General features: G+C 39.9%; 1 protein-coding gene across 1 annotated transcript; it reads left to right on the forward strand.

The window, feature by feature from the left end:
• Positions 1–561: 561 nt before the first annotated feature.
• LOC110956003 (neurexophilin-1) lies at positions 562–16,948 on the forward strand. The gene is made up of 2 exons (XM_022201221.2): positions 562–985; positions 10,825–16,948. The coding sequence occupies exons 1-2, from the start codon at positions 905–907 to the stop codon at positions 11,620–11,622; spliced, it is 879 nt and encodes a 292-aa protein (XP_022056913.1). The 5' UTR covers positions 562–904; the 3' UTR covers positions 11,623–16,948.
• Positions 16,949–23,473: the final 6,525 nt, after the last annotated feature.

Consider the following 23,473-nt stretch of genomic DNA (forward strand, 5'->3'; position numbering starts at 1 on the left):
GGCATTTTTCGTACAGCAAATCCAACTCCTAGCTATGCTCGAAAATGCTCAATGAACTGTGTACTGAGGATTTGCATTCTGTACTTTTGCTGGCATTATTTAAATACAGTAAACTAAAGAAACATCTAAACCTAATTCTAGAAAAAGCTGAATACATTAGCTTTGTTATTTGGTGTAAAAATCTGAATAACCTTATTTTTTTTATGTTATACTAGTGATGAAAAATGCATAAACATGAGGAGAATGGGCTGCTGTTGGAAACAGCTCCTCATAATAACAATATCTTGGTAGTAACAACGTTAAATTCTGTATTTAACACCTGATTGTACAAAAAAAACACATCAGAGACATAAAGAGGATTAAAGTTTGCCTGTGTTTACCGATGGTTACAGTAAAAAAAAAAGAAGCCACTGCAGCTGACTGCCACTAGATGTCAGCGCTTGATGATGTTAAAAGAAAAGTTGCTCCTCAAAAGTCCATAATGTGAACCTCCCTCTCTGCTCCCCCTTTTCTCCTCTCTCCCTCCCCCTTCTTCAGTCAGTCTATTTCTCTCTCTATATCCTTCTCCCCCACTCTCTCTCTCTCTCTCTCTCTCTGATCCACGCTATATAAAACATCCTTCCACACTGACACTCAGATGTACAAACACCTCAGTTCTCACCACAGCGTCTGCGAACCTTGCGACACAATAACAGCCCAGTAGTTACTCGCAGCGTTTCCCCAGCAGGCATCTGACCCTTTCTGAATGAGCCTGGGAACATTCATCTCTGCTCCCTCGTCTCCGGACCGCCTCACTCCTTGTTTCTCCTCAAGTTCGGCAGCTGATAACGACTCAATCAGAGGGAGGTTTCTTTTCTTTTTTTTTCTTTTTTGTTGCGGCTGAGAAGATCAAGGACAGTTTGACATGAGGGGAGACGCGCCACAAAGAGGCATGAAGACCACATGTCTGAGGACTGCTGCTGTGCTGCTGTCACTCATCTCTCTGGTGAGTTAAATGTCATTCTGATTTGACCTTTTTTTTTTTTTGCATTTTCCCATCGTTTTATATCTCTGTGTTTTCTGTGATTAATGTTGGCGCTCATCTAGCAGCAGGAACGTTCATAAACAGACACATTGACCAGTCAGTTTCAGGTAAATGAAGGATTTCTGTGTAGAAACATGCACATATTTATCACTTTAAGATAACGTCGCTGTTTAAGAATGACATTTTTAAGCCTTTTTTCTTTTTCCAGCCATAATGTACAGTTAAACGTATGATTGTAGGTCTTGCGTTGATCAATTTAACGTCCACAAACCAGATTTCATACATATCTATGCTTAGATTCATTATAATCTTACTGAATTAACAGATGTCAACGTAAACACAAGCTTTCCCAATCCAAATCTGCATCTTGACAAATCCACCCGCACACAGTCCCGCTGGATATTTCTCCCTCAGCACTATCCATTCAATCCTTCCTTCGGATTTCCTCCGTCTTTCTCCCATTTACAGATGCGGCTCAATAAGAATATATTTGACAGTACGGCGGCGAACAGCCTGAGCCCATTATGACAAACATACCAGAATGCTCCTAACTCAATGCCTTGACAGTTTGTGACAACCCAATTCCTTTAATCCTCGAAGAGACAGTAACCCCTCACCCACTGATAAATCTGTCAACAAAGCAATCAAAGCAGAACAGGAGCCACTCCTCTCTCCAACAAAAATTCCATAAACTTAATCCCCACAAACTTGACTGGCCTTAAAAAGCTCCCGTGGTGTTATCTGTGTTTAATTTGCATAGTGATGGAAAGAAGTCAATTACTATTAATTATTCTCTACAACTTAATACCCATTATCGAATTGAATTCACCGTCTTGAAAACCATAAACTCAATTTCACAGCTGACTAAGCGCACTAATCATTTCACCCCCCCCTCCTCCTTTTTTTTTACTTTATGGAGCCCTTCCTGCTTTGAAGAAACGATTCTTCGATTTCAGAAACAATAACATTAACTAACATGGATTTTGCTTTTGTCGGAATAAAAGGAGCAACATTAATCATTAAGCATGCGAGCTATATGTACAAAAGCACGATGGCAGGGTGAGTGGATCTCGTAGCATCATTTGACGGGAGTGTTTTTTTTTCCAGACCGGGGCTGCCAAATTGCTTCGCTATGCTTTAATGGGATGATCATAATTGTTTCGTACTCAGTGCATCCTAAGCTTTCGCCTGCAGCTCCTTCAACAGATTGACAGACCCATGGGAACCTCACAAACTTATTTTGGCCGCCTTTGAACCAAGTCGTGTGTGAAATAATATGATTATGCATTTTTCCTCTGGGTAAGTTGGAAAACTGGTGGCTAGGTTTCCCCCCCATCTCTACCTCCTCCTCCTCCTCCTTCTTCTTCAAACTGCCCCCCTCTCATATCCCGCAGTCTGTCCGCGTACAGTATTTATCCTCCTCAGAAGTCATGGTAATAATTGTGCCCTGGCCTCTCAAAGCGGTGCTGCAGTGATAGGACTCGGCTCCATCCACAGCTGCCTGTGATGTCTTGACACACTTTGTGATTTGTCATCATCTCTGACCCCCCTCAGGTAACACTTTGATATCACTGGGAGAATATAAACCTAAACTCTTAGTAGGCGTCAAATGCCCTTAGTTGATCCATCAGCTCAACTACTGGGGGACCGCACAAGGCGAGACAAGTTAAATTCACTATAAATGACTATGACGAGAATCATATCCCAACTGCCTGGTCGGAAAATTCTCTAAAAGACAGAATCAACACGCTAAGGAGTCCTGTCTCGAGGAGTATTTCCATCAAACGCAGAAATGTAATATTTCATACACTGATATATTTTCTTGAACTTCAACTGCATCTTATAGTGGATGATTCACGCAGTCTGAAAGTCAGAAATTAGATTAAAAGAAGCTTTAGCTGCAAGATGGAGGCGAGAGTGACTGTCTCACACCTGAGAAGTTACAGGTTTGATCCCACAAACAGCCTCATGTTCTTGAGCCAGATTCTAACTCTCTAACAGCTCCTCACACTTTAAGCTTCTCTGGATTAGAGCATCACTTTAAGATTTTAAATTCAAAAAGTGACTAAATCTGCAGAACTCATTTTCAAAACTTTTTCCTGTGTGGTATTTATGCACAAATGCTATTAAGGCACAACAACTCCATTAATTTCTGACTCTGAACGCGCAGCATCCAATCAAGATTGCAAAGTGGTTGCCCAAATCTGCCATCAGCCCGGCCTCGCTCCATTCTCACTCTGTTAAAGTAGAACTGTCGCACTCACAAATCCTCCCCACGCAGCAGCCACAGCAGCCGCAGCATTCACGTAAATGAAAACTGACACACACTTTCATTCTACCTCACAAGGTTTTGTGTACAGCCCACCGCAGAGTCATCTGCCTCCTCCGGTGCTTCTATTAAAGGTGGAATTTGTTGTTGCTGTTCCGGGGTCCAGCCCATAGAATATCCTCCGAACTCCCGAGGGAAGCCGGGGTTGTTTATCTTCCTGTTTCAAAGAGCGGACGCCTGCGCCTTATCACAGCCTCGCCAAGAGTAGATAGCATTTAAGTTTGTCCAACAGCCCGCCTATACGCTGCATCTGGCAATCTGAGAGTCGTTTCCTAAAGGACTTTCTGCATAGCGATGCTGTTTGTGTTATCTTGTTGAGGGATTGTGCCTCACTAGCCGAATCAGGGAGTAATATTAACAGACAGTTAAATGGGGTTTTAAGGGGGAGTGGGAGACGCCTGTGTAACAAACTGCAGGTGGAAAAGTTGGAAAAAGTCTAAGCCAAGAAATAAAAGCCTCTGGACATCATTGGGAGATACGTTAGAATATATTTGAAAGGAAAGGCTGCATTTAATCTATATTTCGCAAATTAAATTTGCACAAGGCTTTGCCTGATATGACTTTCTGTGTGTGTTTTTTTTTTTTATCAAGGCATATTTTACCCTGCATCAATGGAGCTTGGAAGAAAGAGTCTCACAAAGAGATAATTTGTTTAAATTGTGGGAAATATAGAAGCTACACAGATACTTGCATGAGTCCCCAAACTTTACTGAGATGCAACACTAAAATCACACATTTAAAAGTGCTACTAACCGTTATCTTCTCAGATCTTTAAATTTCACTCTGAGCTTTGCCCCTCAGGAATCAACTCAGCATTTTTTGTTCACCTTTTTCAAATTTTTCATGTTTGGATCGAGAGCCATTGATTTCTGTTCATTTCTGTACAGTTGGAAACTATCAGTCGACTTTTGAAACGCACTTTTTAAAATGTTCTTAAGATAAGTCGGACTAATATAAAGTTTTAAAGGATTACAGATGAGAAATTCTGTTCTGTCAACGAATCCCATGGGAGAAAAAAACAACAGTGTGTTCATTTCCACATTTAGTGCTCTGGTGAGTATTTCCAGCAGCAAGATGGTGTGTGTGTGTGTGTGGGATTTACTCAAAATAATCTATAGTGTGTGTGTTTACCGTAATGAAGACACATGTCAGGCAGTGCGACAGCGCAGCTCACTGATGTGTTTTTAATAGTTTTTGGACAACAGTGCAGCTTTTTGGCATCGAGGACTCACATAAATAACACAACACTTGTTAGTGGGATCAATTTATTGTTGGTTGTCATGAGACGTTGACAATAAGAACAATGCAGAATGTCACCAGATATTCTTTTTTAACAGTCTGCTTAAATATTCCTAGATATTACACAGAAATAAATGGAAGTCAGTGGTCACACTGTTGCTGTTTTTCTGCACTGGTTTCTATTGGAGCTTCAGGGATTAATTGATTAATCAATTAGCTGTCAACCGTTTAGTTAATCATCAGCTATTCTGAAAACTGATTGATCGGAATATTTGAAGAAGTGCAGCTTCCTACATGTGAATACTTTCTGGTTTCTTTACTCCCTTGTGACAGAAATCTCGATATCTTAATGTCCTGGACAAAACAAGACATTTGTCATCTTGAGTTTTTCAAAACACTGATCGCCATTTTTCACCATTTTACTGACCAAACAACTAATCGAGAAAATATTCCGCAGATCAATCAACAGTTAAGACGATCTGTAGTAGTTTCGGTGAAAGAGAATCGTTCCTGTGAAAGACCATCATTTCTGTCCCACTGATCATTTTTGTGTGTCCTGTTGCTTTCCAAATGTATTTACTTAATATACAAATTATTTTTATGAGGATTGTTTCTTTCTTGGATAAACTGTAAATGACTGAAGTGGTCACATCTTTTATTTTTTGGACTGTGAGAGTAAACATGTTCTTGTATATTTTTGTACATATTTTCTTTTATCTATTTTTATTTTTTCATGTGTCCACACTTTGTTGCCTCACACCAAGTACCGATGTGTGTAACACACATCGGTACTTGGTGTGGTCCTCTAGAGTAGATGGACTTTAAATCATGTAGATCACAAACACCTGAGCGATAGTTGGGTGTGTTTGTCAATATTAGACATAGAGGTAACAATTATTCTTACTGAACATTCTGCAATGGATTATCTTGATCAACTGTTATTTTTTTACATATAAAAAGTCAGAAAATGCCCATCACAATTCTCATGAATTCATTTACTTAGTTAAAAATGCTTAAGCTATCATCACATAGGGGGAATGTAGCTCATTCTTTAATGAGCTTGAAAAACAGCTTTGCTAATTAATTGAGTGTTAAAATGGTGGCAAAAAAGTTTTTGTTTCAACTACATACAATCTCATTTTGCTTCACAGTCTGTGCTTATCCTCACTGGATGAAAACCTCTTTCAGACCAAAATGTTACTTTTATATTTTCTGGGTGCTGCTGAATTTTTGCTTTTGTATCATAAATAAACATTTTTGTAGGTATAAAACCAATGCAACAATACTGTAAAGTTCTACCTTTTATGGTCACTGAAAGATATTTAAATCAAACAGTCTGAAATGTACAATTCCTCTTTGGTTCAACTGCTCTCAAGTCAAACATATTCAAACCAAGAAGGAGTATGATTCACTGCTAATAATAAATGTAATAAAGTGTAAAATACATTCAACCTTTAGCTATGGGCGATGCTGTTTTATATTTAATAAAAGACAATATTGACAAACTAATATCTGTTAAGTCCAGAGTTATCAAAGTGCGGCTGATGACCTTTAACTGCCATGTTTGTTTTCCCCTTTCCCTTAGTTTCTGCTTTTCTCTCTGCAGTATCTCTTTCAGGCACATTCTTGCATCTAACACTCACTCTCTTTGTGCATCACTTGCATGTTTTTGAAGCCGGGCGGAGGTAAATCTTGGCCCTCCGAGTGTTGGTGCAGTCAGTCGGGGTGTTCTGGATATAAACGATGCTTTAGTCAGGACTGCCTCTGATCTCCCTAATCTCCCCGGACTGGATTACAGGTTGGGCTCTAATCCGTGAAGTGGGGTCTCTGTGAATGTGCCTCCGAGTGCTCTAATCCAGAGACTGTCAGGTGCTTTAGATGAAAGCTAATTGCATGTCACAGTTTGGGGACCATACATAACGCCGGTGACAACAGAGCAGAGTTTCCACAACAAGGAATTAGGTCTGACGATGACTGGGCGCGCACTCCGGATGTGCTGTGTATTTCTGATAATCTCACAAGAAAATTGTGAAGAAATCCCTTCCACAAAAATGGGACTTCAGCGACACCTCCGCTGATGAAATTATCAGAACATGAAGTTGCAGAAAATTATGGTGCTTTTTTTTAGATAAACACAGCGAATGCAGTAAAAACAAAAGTATAAAAGTCCTGAAAATGCACAGAATCATTTGGAAAACAGTCTGTACATCCACACCTTCAAAATCTACACACACACTTTTAGTTAATAGCCTGACAAGCACTTAAACCAGCTCAAAGCAGTTCCCTAATATCCCTTGATCTGGTTTTGGGATTCCACGGAGACTTAAACTCCGTTACTGAAAAGCATCTGTAATTACTGCAGCCACCAAAATGATATTCCATGTGATCATTAGAGACTAGAGTCTTTTAACGAGTCCGATAAGAAACAGTCATGAAAAATAAATGGGCTTCACAGTTTGGATTACCGGCCAAAGGTTATTTAAAGACAATTTATTCATTTACGAGTGTTGGAAGCCAGTTAAAATAAAATAATAATTAAAGTGGCATGGGATCAAGTGTTTCAAATCTGTTCACAGCTTTTCCTTTACATAATACTTGACCTCGTAAAAAAATCTGAGATCATCGCAGTGAGCTATGAAGTTAGCTGCAATGTTGTCCAGTAAAATGGTATTATTTCAACAATCATCACTTTTAAGTAGAAACAGAAACGAGGTTTTGTCCACCCTCAGAATAAGCTTTTGAGGGTTGTCTATATAGTGGATTAAGTGACGGCAACGAGTCCTGAAATCTATGCAAATGTCTATTACTGTTGAGTAAATTAAACATCAATTTAGAAAAGTGGTTAATTTATTTTTTTATTTTTTAATAATTATAGCTTTGGCGCTGGTGATTTTCCGATGACGACGCCTAAAACCTCTTTGGGGGAGCGCCAGTAAATCCTCGATGTAGGAAAATCCCTAATAAACATCTGAAACAAGATCAAGCCTGAAATATTCTTTAGCCCAAGCATGAAGACTGAACTGTAATGTCATAATCGACTTTACAGCTCCCTGGCTGACAGTCTATAAGATACTATTTCACTGAACTTTTACATCCTAAGGAGCTTTATGCTTGACTGTAATGGTGCCAATAAATCCTGAACAGGAAGTCTCCCTCATCCTCACACTCATTTTATCTTTTTACAATACATCACCAGCGAAGCAACATGACAGACTTTTGTTTCCAGCAATGAAAGACAAAAGGAGGTGTTCATTAATACGGTTTAACTGCTCCACTGCGCACAGAAACTGCTGAAATTCATATTTTTCTTCACCTTGTCGCTACAAACGTTTTGCTCTGAAGGGCTTGCAGCTCTTCTTTTATCTTAAGTAAAAACCAAGACGCTGCAAAGCTTTGGCCAGACCTCTTCTGGATGCAAGAAAGGCTTTGATTTGACTTGGCAAATTATGTTACATTTAAAAAAAAGTCTCAGGTTACGTGCTCCATTCATAAAGACAGAAAGATCACAATGCCAGAAACGCTCCGTTCACTCCGGGTCATTCATCATAGAAGCCTCTTCAAAACAACTGGAGGCCATCTTTTCAAACTCCTCCACACTGAAGCCAAGTGCATCAAATGAACGCCACAAAACGCCAAGCTCCTGCAACAGTTTACACTCTATAAGAGCGCCACTCAAGCTCTGGCCTACAGTGCTGCAATGTCATTTGGTGAACTTTCTGAGTGAGAGGGGACCTTATTTTCAGCATATTGATTGCGGGGTGAAGGTACAAAATGTAAACGCTTGGACCAGATAGATCTGCTGTCACGTTGCTCGGCCGCGGTTTGGACATCACTGTCACGGGTCTCTGTGGGGTGCACGGGAAACCTTCGCCCTCTCATCTGTGTGATTGTTAGAGGAGAGACACAGAATGAATCATCAATCATCCATTCAGGGCACATTCAGTAGGTAATAGTCTGCTGTTGCATCACGTCTGCACCGAAGAAGCGCTTCATTCGTCTCGATGTATGGCAGGAATACCCTTAATCTTGATTAGGACGTTGCACACGCTGTGAGACTTAGTCACAGCATTAAACCCGTTAAAGGTGCTAATGTGCTTGTGGATGGACAGGGCTCTTGTATTTGTTTGTGTTTTCTTGTAACTGCAAGAGGGATTCGTTTTGGTTCTGCTTATCTGTTGGTTAGCTGGATTCCCAAAAACACATTGACAGATGTTAGCTATGAAGCTCTCTGCAGGAACATGTGTAAGGAAACCTACTGCCAGATGGACAGTTGACTTTGGACAAATCTACAAAAAACAAGGATTCCATTGATTGAAAACGTTTTAAAATTTCAATTTTCTACAGTCCCCCTGCAAGGCAGCTACAGAATATTGGAAATGATTGTCACTGGATAAGTAAAATGAAAAACAAAAGTAAAAGCTAATGATGCATATTTTATCTCTTAAATAAAAGTAAACATGCACATCCACCTTTCACTAGGGCTGCGACTAACAACTATTTTCACAGTCGTTTATTTTCCGGAATAATTAATTAGCTCTTTGTTCTGTGAAATGTCAGAAAATGGTGAAAAAAAATCAATCTGTGTTTTCCAAAGTCAAGATATCTCGTTTTGTCCACAACCCAAAGATATTCAGTTTACTATCAGCAACCATAAAATACTCACATTTATGAAAAACTTTTACTTCTATTTCTCACAAAATACTCAAACTGTCTAATTAAATTATCAAAAGAGTCAGAAAATTATTTCATAGTTGACGACTGTGTTGGAATTCTTAATGTAGTTTTGGTTCATATGTACATTCAATGTTCTTATTTATTGCTGTTAATTTAGCTTGTTTTCCATCCAGTGGCAGCTACTTATATTTTCATCATGTCCCCATGTATGATGACAATAAAGCTATTCTATTCTATTAACTGATTAATCGTTGCTACTCTGCAATCAGCCATCTGATGTCCAGACATCAAATTTTTTACCTCGCTAAATAAAGACCACACTGATTCCTAGATTCAGCCTGAATGCTGGACGATGATGTAATTTATGCATTCTGAAATTCATGTTTGATTATCAAGTGATACTGGTCTGGTCCGCCACAGCTGCAGGGATCTCCTTTAGAAGATTAATTCACAGTGTAGACAGATGTTCATTTGTTTTAATTACATATCCTGCCTTTAATGCATTCACTATTCTTCTCTGTCTCAATTGACTTTTTGACATATTTAGTTTTTTAGTGTTTAGTTTTAATCTTTGCCCTTACAATATTCTTTTGAGAATCATCAAATTTAAAACATAACTCTAAAAAATGTTTAGTTTGCTCCATGTGACACATGCACAAATCAACTAAATATGAGCAATTCAGCTAAATTTGATGAAATTTCACCCTCCCTTGATGCTTCATGCACTCCAAAATGACTCAGTCTGCAGAGCAACAGCATTTGTCTGTGCACTTCATCAATGTTGAAAAATGATTGTTTTCTTATCTTACATGGCTATGAATAAGATTTGTTTAGGATTTGGCATAAAAACGATTGGATACAGGTCAGGAGACCATTGTAATTTGGATTAAAACTGCTGCTTCGACAAGTGGGAATTGTAGGGGACCTTTGCTGTCATGGTTAAAATAAACTACTTCCTCCCTTGCTCCTGACAGACAAGATTCATAATTCCAGCAAACCCCTTGAAGGATTTGTCACTTGACTGTAAAATATGTTGTTTTGAGGTACTTTCTGAAGACAACTGGGGCTATAGTTTTCCTGTGAGGACGGTCAAATTTAAATGAACATAACTCTGTGGTGAGGAGTCTGACTCGCTTGAAAATTTCAACATTTTATTCTTATAGCATGGAAAGATATTTAACAGACAAATTTTCTACATCGTCCAAAAAAATTAAGACCAGCCAGTCTGTTTTTTGACAGCAAGAGAACTAATCACACATGATGTGGAGAAACGTTGGGGAAACTAACAAACCTAAAACTCTGTTATTTGAACAAAATCCCTTTATTCAACAAAAATGTATCAATACACCAGATCCTGTATGACTGACTCAGCCAACAGTTACACAACAGCAACACATTTTTGAGTTCTCTCTGCCTCTGGTTCTGCCGTTTCCGTGATGAAAACAAAAACAACCACAAACTGCACAATTTGCAAAATTGCTGCACTGCTGTGAGCTCTCATACTACCTTCCAGTTCAATACTATAACTCTTGGTTATTTTGTTTGTTTGCTCTTTCAGGTCACCAGTGCAGATTCACCAAGCTCAGACCTAAGAGAGAGCTCAAAGTCCAAAGTGAAGACCTACTGGACTGAAAGCAGCAAGGCCTTTTCCATTAGCCGTCTGCTGTCCCAAACCCTTTACGGCAAAGAGAACTTCACCTCTCTGGATCTGAACTATGACGAGGCGGACCCTTATTCTAAACAGGAGCAGTGGAACTGGCTTTACAATACATCAAACGCCCGTGACCCTCGATCAAGGACAAAAAGAAGGCCCATCGTCAAGACGGGAAAGTTCAAGAAGATGTTCGGTTGGGGCGACTTCCATTCCAACATCAAGACCGTGAAGCTGAACCTGCTCATCACTGGTAAAATCGTGGATCATGGTAACGGCACGTTCAGCGTCTACTTCCGGCACAACTCAACCGGTCAGGGCAACGTTTCTGTGGGGCTTGTTCCTCCAACCAAGGCCGTGGAGTTCCAGGTCCACCAGCAGCACCAGCAGTTCCACCACCATCACCACCAGCAGCAGCAGCAGCAGCAGCAGACAGCCCTAGAGACCAAAGACACCAAGCTGTTCAACTGCAGGGTGGAGTACGAGAAGGTGGAAAAGGGCACCAGGAACTCACTGTGTGCCCACGACCCATCGCAGAGCTGCCCGCAGGAGCAGACGCAGAGCCACGTGTCCTGGCTGTGCTCCAAACCCTTCAAAGTCATCTGCATCTTTATCACCTTCTACAGCACCGACTACAAGCTGGTGCAGAAGGTGTGTCCAGACTATAACTACCACAGTGACACCCCCTACCTCCCCACCGGGTGATCGCCTGGCCAGACGAGAGGCAAAACGAAAAAAAGAAAAAAAAAGAAACAAAGACAGGCTGTCGGGTCCTGAGCAATGTCAGATTATTTGGATGAAAATGGGAGTCTAGACATTTCCAGCTTGAGTTGTTGACAGGCATTATTACAACCAACATATCCTTGTCACTGGACTGATATTGCTCCAATGAACAGACCGAGCCTGGGGTCATTATGAGAGCATTTAGGGAAGCATTTATAGGCTTGCAATACTCATATTATATGCATAGCTGCTTACATCGAAAAGGAAATTCTCAAGCCAACCGTAAAAATATGCTGATTGTATTTATGTAAATATTGTGGATTTCACACAAAGACCAGAGAACAATTTTATTAATGTTTTCTCCTGCTAATTTAGTTGTTTATGTTGATAGTGTATTTCCGTCTCAATCATGCTTTCTGTCTTCTCCAATCAGTCTCTGGTAATCATTGCAAACACGTAAATGTCAATGCAAATAAGAAGAATCTGTCAGTATGCATTAGAGGGCATAATGGGAAAAGCAAACATATTTTGAGTGGTGTTGTTTTCTGCAGTGTGATTGTTTGAGTGAATATACCTCTCTGATATTGTTGTTGGAATCTCGTCCACGTCCATGCATGAACCCAATGTGGTGAACAGCTAAAATAACGTCCATCTATATTTTCATGTTATTGCGGCTGTCGGAAAATAATCTTCATCAGTTGTTGACACAAAGAGAAAACAGTGCTTCTATTTTAATTCTGTGTTATGTGTTAGCAGTTTTAAGGCCATGGATGGTGCACAGAAAATGACACCAAATAGAGGGCTCCCATCAGATCAAGCGTAAGCAAGTAAATGTTACAATAAATAAATAAAGTTGCAGAAGACAAACGAGATGACAGAGATACAGGAGATCATTTTCTGCACTACTCTTTAAAAATAATCAAAGTAGCTGTGCTCTAATTCTGCTGTTCTCTCAGTTCTGCATTTCCATTTTAGACATTTAAATGGTTCTTTTATTTCTGACTTACAACGAGTCCGGTGTAATAAATTTCAATCGCTGCATCACTAATATGACAAGAAGCCAGTAGTATGAAATGTCAGAGCAATAGTGGCCCTGCAGAAACCAAAATAACTATTTATATAGAAAAGTGCTGGATAATGAAAGACAAACAAGGTCAAAGTGTTTGCATAAAAATAGGTATTGAAACAGGAAGAGGAAGACATTAAGTTATAGACAGGATGATTTTATTAATTGGACCAAAGCCGAGACAGAACTAGGGCTGTAGTCTGCAGGTCGACTGGTTGGTCGATTTGCTCTCCTCCAGCATACTTCTATTGGCTAGAAACCACTCCTTACTTTCATGAGGAGAGAAGCACTCCATCAACAGCCTGGCGTGATTACCCCATTACTTTTGGTGTGGAGGGGTGAACAGACTACCTATGAACTCCTCTGTGTTTCACATCTTTAAATTCAGCCAATGTAAGGAAGACTGCTAGGTCTAACTTATTCAATATTTACTGAATGTTTTCAAGGACTCGGCTCCAAACTAACTGGCGCCATGTCGAAGAAGTCATCGGTCTGAATGGATTTTGTTCAAGCAAATGGGCAAAAAGTCCAGTGTAAACTTTATCACAGCTCAACAACCAACATGGATGATTATCAGATTTGATATTCAGTGTATTTTCAGTGATTGGTATCATTATTTTATGTAAGTAACTCCTGATAAAATTATTTCTGAATGTCAAACATCAGTTGTTATGCAGCCACCGCTTTCTAGCTATAACCACAACTCTGTGGACTCAACCATTATCCCACCCACAGGACTGATTAGTTATGCGCTACGATTAACAGCCTCTCAACACTAAAGAATAAATTTGAAAAAAATCTCTTTTAAACTAACATAGTTAGAGGATGAATAAACAACGATTACAGCAAAGCTTTGGGTTGGCCTTTGCGTTGGTCTAAATTTTACTGCAAATGTGTATCAGCTCAAAATATGACATATCCTTTTGACTATTAATAATCTGTACAAGTATTGGCCATGAAGAAACACATCAGCTGACCTTTAGAGAAACAGCAGGCTAACATGTCAGCGTTACATTTCCTCAGTGGTTATTGCTGGGATGACCAACTGATATAGTTCTACTTTCAGAAGTCATATGAATATGGGCAGATGCACAGTGGTCTGCTTTGACTCTGTTCTCATTTCAGTACAAAATGATTTAATATGCTGAAAAAACACTAGCTTTTTAAGTTTATTTATAGTTCATTTAGGCTAATGAGGCCAGCAGGTAGAATGTACTCAATGGAACATTTAGTTCATCTGATAAATTGCAGATTGTTTTTCCCATGACCAATCGATGGGTAGAAGAGTAGACTACAGCCCTAAACGGAACAAACACTGTGTTAAAATGTGAAAGGTGGTAAAATGTGGTTTTCTGCTCCACAGGATACAGAACATACATTAAAGCAGCAGGTACTAATCACGTACCCCACCTATCAAACGCTGCACCTCTGGTTATCAAAAAAAGGCAAAATTTGGATGAGACTAACTCCGGCTGCTAATGATATTGGATGTTCCAATTGGCTATTAAACCTTCATTACATAGATTGGAAGCCGGTGGCTCCACGTGAAGCATTTAGAGAAAATGAACACAGTGTAAGTGGGAGCTCTGCAGAGTCAACACCATAGAAAGAATGAATTAAAGTGCCGATAGAAAACCTGTAAAAAAGTATAAATGTGCACCTAGGGGCACAATCACTGCTGTCTATTTAAATTCAGTGCTCTTTCACAGTGTATTACATGGTATACGCAACACAGTAACTGCTAATGGCAGCCTGGACGCCATCCAATATGCCAACATGGGGTGAATTCTCTGACAAGGCGGGCCAAAGAAAAGGGGTCTGCCTGTGGGATGAGTGAGCATAAAGAGGAATTTATGATGTGGAGGAACAAGGCTGGCAGAAATCACTGGAAGCACCTGACTCGTAAATTGAGAGCATGTTTCTGTCAGCGAGAAGAAGGAATGACTAATGTCTCAGATTGCTGTTTGGGCCAGTTCTTTCATCTCAATAAAGTGACTTTGATATCTCTCCACCCCTACCCAAATGTGCCAGGGACAGTTTGTTCAGCTTCAAAGAATTAAAGCAGCACTTTGCCGAGACAATGCAGCCTCATTATGCACATAATCTTACAAGTGTAAACAGTTTGGCACAAAAGTGTTGGGTGTGAGAGCTGCTGTGAGATGGATCTCTTCCCTGACTGATGTCGTCTGAGGCTAAATGCAACATATTATGTTTTGTACTATTTAAAGTCCAATTCATAACAACCGTACAAATCCCAAACGTGTTCCTTAAAATAACTTAAAGCTGCACTAATCAATATGTTATCACAAACAATGTGATGTGAAAGAGGTGGCTCGACAATTACTGCCTCACTCTGCAGTTCGCTGCAGCTCTATGAAGCACTCTGGCATCCTTGAACTCGTTGTTTTTAATTTATGGGTGACAAAATTTACTGATTTGGTTCATTGGCAGGAAAAGGTGGTGACCAAAGGAGTGAATACTGGCCAGGAACATGGCTGTGAATAACAAATATCAAAATTCTTCTTCGCAAATGAGCCAGATAAACTTTGCAAGAGGTTCAGCCTACTAATTGTTCGCCAAAAAATTCATTAATGCAGGTTGAAGTCAGATGAAAATGAGCATTTTTTGAGTGCTCCTTATGTGTGCATTAATCACAATCATGACTGTAGTTTCCCACAATTAAATTAACATGATCGACTGTGATTTTGACAGTTAAAATCTGTGCTTTGCTCACAGAAATCTGCCCATGAATTTAAAAATCTCTTGGTTTTTATTTGGGTAAATTTGACATCAGAAACTTTGAATTTACTTTCCTTAAAGTAATTTTTGGTCTCTCGCTTTTGTGATATGCTGTGCTACTCTAACTGAGAGGAGACGAGAAGCTTTTCTATGCACAGCAACCTTGCTTTTATCTACTATGTGAGACATTATGGGGGCACCGGTAAATTGTAGCATCTTCAACAAGTAGATGTTCAGCAAGTGAGGCGACTGTATTTATAATTTGCTTCTAGGAGGGACATACACCTGAGTCAGGTGAAGATCATTTAATGTCTTATTTTGACGCAAAGATTAGAAAATTAGCAGGAAAGTAGAGATAAAAGCTGTGCAAGTGAAAGAAAAATAGTCCTCATAATTATTGAATTATCACAATGAATAACCATGATCTCAGCATTACACAAATTGACTGTGATTTTCATTTTAGCCATAATGGTGCAGCCGTAACTCCTGTATAAAAACACTGTCGAGCAGCATGAAAATTAAAAATCCTGTCCATCATTTTGGAAGTGAGAGCAGGTTCCAGTTTTGCGCTTCAGCTTTTAGCGCTGGAGATAATCTTTTGTTAACTTTCACATCACTGATTGTACTTTCAATGCACCATAGCGAACAGAGCGGATGTGAAAAAGCAGAGTTTTATAATTAAAACGTCGGAAACGCAGCTTTTGACAAATTCAATTCAGACCAATCTCAAATATCTTCAGCAACAAATCTCCTTCTCTGGGACTAATTTGCAGAACTGGGAGAGGTTGCATTCATTTAACTCCTCTTTAAAGCCAACAAATTTTTAATTATGTTAATTTTAAAGCTCCATTTCACCAGGAAACAAGAAGAACTAGCCATTCCCATTGTTCGTTTAACGAGCTCTGTGTGTATGAATGAAACCAACAGCATTGCTGCGCAGCAGTGTTTGGACGTCTCAGTTATCTTTGGGCCCAGATCTTCTCCCTCGGTTCAGTTGTACTGGGCTGGAGCCATCCATGCCTGCCGTCTATCCCCTAGCTCGCCCACAATCCCTGATTAATGTGGTCTGGGCGGGAGCTGTCAGAAATGGCAGAGAGAATCATGGGATTTCTCCTTCAGAGTCCCAATGACACCCAGCAGCTGCAGGAGTAAACAGATGACTAACCACTGGCCTTTTGGCAGCCTGTGGAGATTCACATGGAGGGAGGGCTGCGAACGTTGCTTTGACATTTAGGTGGATTAGAAAGTTCTTGGGTTCTGCTCTCGTGGTGTCAGAGGTGGTTGGCATAGTAATTATATGCGTCTTGCTTTTCTTGCGCTTGACCCCCAACCGCAGCGAAACAACGTAGAGCTTCGCTTTTCCACTTAGAGACTCTTTGTTCAAATGAAATGTTTAAGTGTCAAACATCCTCATTTATAAACAAATCACATTGTGTTTGCACTGAGACATGAAAGTATCCTGCTTTTAAAAAAAAATAAAAAATACAACCAATTGTCATTTCAGATCATGTCCTGCTGCAGAATTCATTTCAAATCTGGGTCTGAAGCTGTCCTGGGGGCACAGTTTTGTGTGAGGTATTGACATATTAAAGGCTCTATCAGACAATGGCTGGTGGTTTTTTTAAATCACAAATAAATTACTCTCCTCAAAACACTATTACTCCTCCGAAAATGAAAACTCACTCATTGTGAATGTCTCATATCAGGTAAAAACTGGAGAGAATTAATTAACCTTTGTCATTTTAATTGCTTTAGTGACAGCTGTCCTTTGGTGCCGGAGCTATCCTAATGCACATACTGTGGGCTTGTCAATTACTTTCCCAGTGAATAGATTAAAACGCCACAGAGGATAGAGTCATTTCATTAGTCAGACTTAATGCCCCCCAGACATAACCAGGTACGAACACTTCACATCTAAATATGCAGGAAAATGAACAATACTATTAAGCCCATATGAATCGAATGAATTGTGGCAACATGAAATTAAGTTTACGCTCTATTTAATTCTGTCCCACTGCTTATATTACATTTGGTACACAGGTTGTTCTTTGGAAGATCTAAAAAAAAAAGAGAATATTTTTTGGCTTTTAATAGAACAGACTAAAATGCAGGGTACCTGTGCCTGCACCGCAGCTAATTGCTCTAATGGAGAATCGTAGCACTGTCAATTCTGACTACACTGGATAATGGCTGACAGCAGCGACTGTCTAATTCTCCCATTTTGCTGTTTGCACATCTATGATCTAATGCTACTCAGCTCATCACGAATTTGAAAGAAATTAGGCTGCTTTCAAATGTCTGTCAGTTGGGTGTCTGCTTTCAGCACTGAGTGTCTCCAAGTCTCCACCCTCTTGTTTCATTTTCACATTTTACCAGGCTGCTGAAACTCTTTTCTAATGGACTGAGGATTTTCACACGAGTCCACGAAAAGGAGTGTCGGGAACCCTCTCGTGAAACTGCAGTCGACATAACCGAAAAATAAGCTTACACTCTCACATCGCTAATGCTAGAAAATCCAACAGAGATACAAATTCTTGATATGTAACGCAACTCAAGTTGAAACTGACCTACTGATTTGGTTAAATCACACACAGCCTGTGGGTAGAATACGTTTGGGGGCGACTACGCATGACAGCAAACATGATCAGTCTGTGTGCAGTAAAAACTATTTCTCTGTCTTACCTAATTTGACGGAAATCTATGAATTTCCTGTTACTTGTGGCCATTGGATGCACAACAGTGTCTTATCCATGAGCAAATGAAACCTCTGATTAAGTAAACTGGTCATTACTATTTTGATTCTGGTGATTTGCTTTTCCACTTGCTATAACCTACCGAGACCAAAAACTCTACTATGCAGGAAAAATCCTGGTATGGTTATCAATGGTTATATTCTGCTCACCTTGTCAAGATGCAATCATTTAAGTAAAAGTTGAGCTTGCTATATCTTACACTAAGTAAAAAAAAACTAACTTTTATCAACACTGTTCGATGCTTTGGGCTTGAGTGGTGACGTCAAAGCCACTCGCTGTAAAAATACTGAAATTTAATCGTCAACAATCCAGTACAATCAATTTTAAACCAAAAAATTAGTAACAATGCAAATAGAAAATTATGCCATTTCATATATATGTAATGCAGAGTGTCTAACCTTGAGTTGTTTCAATGATTTTACAAGTTCATGCGTCCTCCTTGTCAAACTTCTGATGGTGTCTCACGTGGTAACGCTCCATCAAACTTTTCAAATATATTTTCCTGCAAATATTGAACAGAGGCTTGACTTGACTTGCAAATCAGATCAAAATTAACAGTCTCCTAATATCATTAAGCTCAAGCTCTGATCTGATTTTCATTCAAGGTCAGAGGTCACGAACAATTGGCAATGACAAAAACAATATTTAATCAACTCGTTCAAATCTGTTTGAGCCTAATTGGGAGAAATGGCATGTCTTCCCTATAATCATTTGCTTCAGTGTGACCCCTGAACTCATGATTACACCACAAACCTCACACTCCTTGTGACTGGACCACCACAGATACGGCTCAGAGAGTTAGTCCATATTTGTCTGTGATTCATACATACTCTACATTTAATACTTGTAGAAACTGTGCACTTGAGAAAACAAGATGCATTCTGTATCTATGATTTAGGGGTTGATGTCAAATTCTGCAGTGTGACCTCAATGTGTGAACTTTGCAGAATCTACAACACACAATACTCACATTAGTAGTTAATGTTGACATGACAACAACGTCAATAAGTGGGAAAATGGGAAATGAGCCACATTAAAACCCATTCATCTAGGGACAGGCTCACTGTAAATAATTTCCAGCTATACTATGACATCATGAACTATTTATTGACCATGGAAAACATATTTCAGAACAGAAAATGTTAGACTATTCATATCACAAGGTAAAAGCTTGAATGCCTCAATGTGTCCATTTTGTTGACCTTCACCCAAAGTCAACTGACCAGGGAACAACAAGACCAGGATATGAATCATTCCTTTTTAAATCTAGTTTTATTTTTTACTCAGTACACAGTTATTTAGTTTACATCAAAATATAAACCTAAACATCAGGATTTATTTAAAAACACCGTCTTAGTTTATGTTTTCAACTTTTTAGGTTGCTCGTTTTGATAATTTAGTAAATGAGGACTATTAAACTGAGTGAAACAGAAAGTCATTTGCCAATTTTTACAACTTTTTGTGTCCATAGTAAACACTTTTTCACACAAGTCAAGTCAATCACATATAATCCAATCACTGGGCTTTACTCTCTAGCCTAAGACCCTAGAAATAAAATAATTACCCATCAAAAGGTAATGAAAACTTTGATTAACCACAAATAAAAAAGATGGTGAATCAGACAATAGGAGGAGCTACAGAAGCGCTCCTCATTTAACATTCAAGGAGTGATTTGCAGCTTTAACATTTCACTAGATTTACATTTAATGTGCCATTTGACAGGACATACAGGCAGCAATTTGGAAGAAAAAAGAACAGACACTCATCACATTGTCACAATCATGAAAAATGGAATTTAACAGTCCAACCTACTGAAATACTGGAGGCCTGTTTTTGACTTGATGCAGCTGATTATAATCATGCAGAGCTGCACATCCTTCCTCCCCAACAGCATCACATAAGTGTTCCTCTGTCTGCACCATCTTAGCTTTAAGTTGCATTTTTCATTTTTGCTCATCGTATTTTTTGTGGGAGTTGAGGTTTATCAACGCAGACACAGTCAAGTATTGATGGCAAAGATGTGTTTGCTTTTCAAAATGACACGAGATATAAGAGGATTACACGGCTCATGAATATGGCCCATTTCTATCCTCTGATTTATCACGTTTTTTCTATCAGAAATCCTCATCTCCATCCATAACAGGCTGCCACGCCACACAAAGGCCGATGTTCTCGTGCCTGAATAGCTTAGATTTAATTTCAGTTAAGAAAAAGAAGGAAACTTAAATGTGTGTTTGATCATCTGAACATATCTGTGTGTGTCTGTGTGGCGAGTGTGCACTGATGCTAACCCCCAACAATTAGGCTTGTTCACAAGCAGATGCACCTCAGAGGAAAAGAGCAACTGGTTGAAAATCTATTTTTATGATGTAGAATTCTGTCAGTGTACGTTTACTGACACAACAGCAGGGAGAGGTGATGATTGCTGAATATCGCCTTGTCAAAAACGTCACTGAAGAATAGAGCTAGGTGATGCTATTTATACAAGACAAAGACACAACAAAAGAACAAACTGATAATTTTCCCCATCATTTACGTCTTCAGAAAGGCGGAGAAAAATCACCGAGGTATTACATTTTACCTCAGCGCCTGGTTATGTATCAAAACTTCAAGGCTTCGCAGTCAGCGTTAATTTTAAGTGCCCATACAAGAAGCTGTCTACATGATGAGTGGACCATTTTCCCATGTCATAGACTAAATATATAGAAGAGTTTTCCTTCACCGTCCTGCCTTTAAAACAGGCTGGCAGGTAAAACAATCAGGGCCAACTTGTGCCGGAGCTGGGGCTTCGTTTGCCATTGATTTATATCTTAAACAACCTCTCCTGGTGCTTCCACTGCTAAAGGTGAGACGCACAGCCAGTATTTGTGACAGAGATGGACTAGGTGCTGTGGCAAGAGAGAGAGGGATGATGCGGTTTTAAAAAATGCATCACCATTAAATCAAAGAGTAACCTTGAACGAGTCCAGGCCGGTGCCAGCGCGGTGACACGCTCTGCCCTCAGTGCTCGGTGCCACGGAGCATGCCAAACAGCGGGGAGAGAGAGCTGCAATGCTCTGATACACGTTCGGCCGGTAGTGCTGGGTAGCGGTCCAGCTCCTCGCTGACCAAGGGCATTCACACTGACATTTAGTTCAAGTCGGAGCAACATGTTATGGGCAAACGTATACAGTCTGAGGGACGACAATGTCCTTGCAAACTGCCACGGAAAAGTTGACCCCAAAAAGAAAGTCCATGTTAATCATTTGGACTTGGTGCTAATCAAAAAACTGTGTTCACAGATGGTGCAGCGTGAGAAACCACTGGTTCAACATATGTGACCCTGCTACCTGATGTTTGACTAAAACCTGCTCTGACCTTTTCTCTTTGTCTCCTTCGGATTTTCACTTGCGTGTCAAGAAAAAAAAAGGAAAGCGTTGAGAGGTAAAGAAACAGTTTTATAATGAGAAAATACCGAATGTGAATATGAGATTACTTTTATTATTCTTGTTTTCTGCAAGACAAACTCCCAAAGCTAATAAATGGGTTTTAGCACAGCAAACTAACAAAGCATTAGAGTGTAGCCTAGAGGAGAAAAAATTAAACCCCAGCGGTCCTTCAGCTACAACAGCTAAACTTTACATATTACTTGTTCATGCAGATTACTAAATCAAGGAACTACACTTATTTACGCTTTTTAATAAGGCACTAAAGCCTCAGAGGAAATTCTTTATTGAGACGACTGGTAGAAAAGCTGCAGCTGCTGAATCCCACCAGTGGACTCGTATTTTCAGTAAATAATGTCTTCTGGGCTGTTATGGTATACATAAAACAGTTACCAGTGCATGTGGACTGAATGAAGCAGTGCACACGCATACATTAGAAATAAAACACCTTGCAAGAAACATCCCTTTACTCACCTTTGCCAATTACGTTTCTGGTAAGAAAGTATCTGTGGTATATAACTTATTTTTAAATCTAACTTCTTCCACTTCTCTCACATTCATTGAGACATGTCATCCATCTATCTCGGCCTCCGGCTGCAGTAGTTCCTCGGCCGTGAGTGGCTGCTGCAGCGGGGCTGTATTTCAGCATGTTGAAGTGCATGGAGAATTCCCATGAAGGGTAAGGGATTATGGATTTTGGCCTCTAAGCTGCCTGGATGCCCAGTGAGGATGTCTCTGAGCGTAGTAATCTTCAAACACCACGCAGAGTGATGAGTGGGCACTGAGGAGTTCTACTCAGGATCTAAATGTGTTCCAGCAAGTTACTGGTGAGAGAGAGGGAAGGTGGGGGGGAGATAGAAAGAGAGGGAGAGAAAACACCATTTGGTGCAGAAATGGAAAGGATCGACTCAGTGGCTCCTTCGGGCAAGAGACACTTTTGATCCTGTGACCTGTTTTGAGCTACAGTCTGTATCAAAAACTCGTGCAGAGCAAGGGATCATATTGGAGTGGTGCAAATGTAAATGTCATGGTTCCCCATCACCACACATAACTGCAGATGGAAAAAGTCAATTGAGCAATTTTTGGGGTCAGGTCGGGCACTCTCCGGGGGGTGCAAACCTTCATAATGAGGGCACGCTCAAGTCTGGTTTAGACTGTGTCCCAGAAAATGGGGCTCAGTGTGTTGCCTATTCTGGCATTAGCTGATGATAGTGCAAGAAGACAGACATTGCTCATTAAAACAAAGAAAAAATCACAAATGAAGCACAGAAAAACAGAATTGGAATAAGGAAATGTCAGAGAAAATCAATAGTGACTCGTGTCCTTGATCAATATCGGAAAGGAATTTCTCTGACTCTGTCCTGATTGAATTAGACCTCCAAACAGCATCACTTAATTTAAAGCCCTGATTGTTTTCCTGTCTTATTTAAGTGCACTCAAATTGCTTTAATACCATCTTGGACCTGAAGATAAGGTTGTAAGTGGAGAAGGAGGATCAGATAGGATGAAGGACACCAGTCTTTATAGAGATTGCATCCTCTCCTGAAGACTCTCGTCCATCTATCAGCTCATATCAAAAGCCTTGAGATGATGTCACAGGTCAGGGCTGGGAACAAGGCATGCTTAACAACTTCCTTTGGCAAATCTCATGATATTCTGACACTAAAGAGGCAAAAACATCCCCAAAAACATCCAACATGTATGTTTCCATATTGCATACAGGATAAAAACAAGCTGTACTGTGCACAACCTGACCTGAGGGTGTTCAAAGATCAAAGGGCTCAGCAATCCCGCGGTGATAATCAAATCAAGTCCGCAAAGCTCTACATAAAGCGAGCTCTCCAAATATA

Source organism: Acanthochromis polyacanthus, chromosome 12, assembly GCF_021347895.1.
Source record: "Acanthochromis polyacanthus isolate Apoly-LR-REF ecotype Palm Island chromosome 12, KAUST_Apoly_ChrSc, whole genome shotgun sequence".
NCBI lineage: Eukaryota > Metazoa > Chordata > Actinopteri > Pomacentridae > Acanthochromis > Acanthochromis polyacanthus.

Bases quoted from the DNA above. Each gene is read 5' to 3' on its own strand.
- LOC110956003 (XM_022201221.2), top strand. From the start codon at position 905: ATGAGGGGAGACGCGCCACAAAGAGGCATGAAGACCACATGTCTGAGG. The intron at 986-10,824 runs GTGAGTTAAATG...TTGCTCTTTCAG, and splicing joins TGCTGTCACTCATCTCTCTG to GTCACCAGTGCAGATTCACC.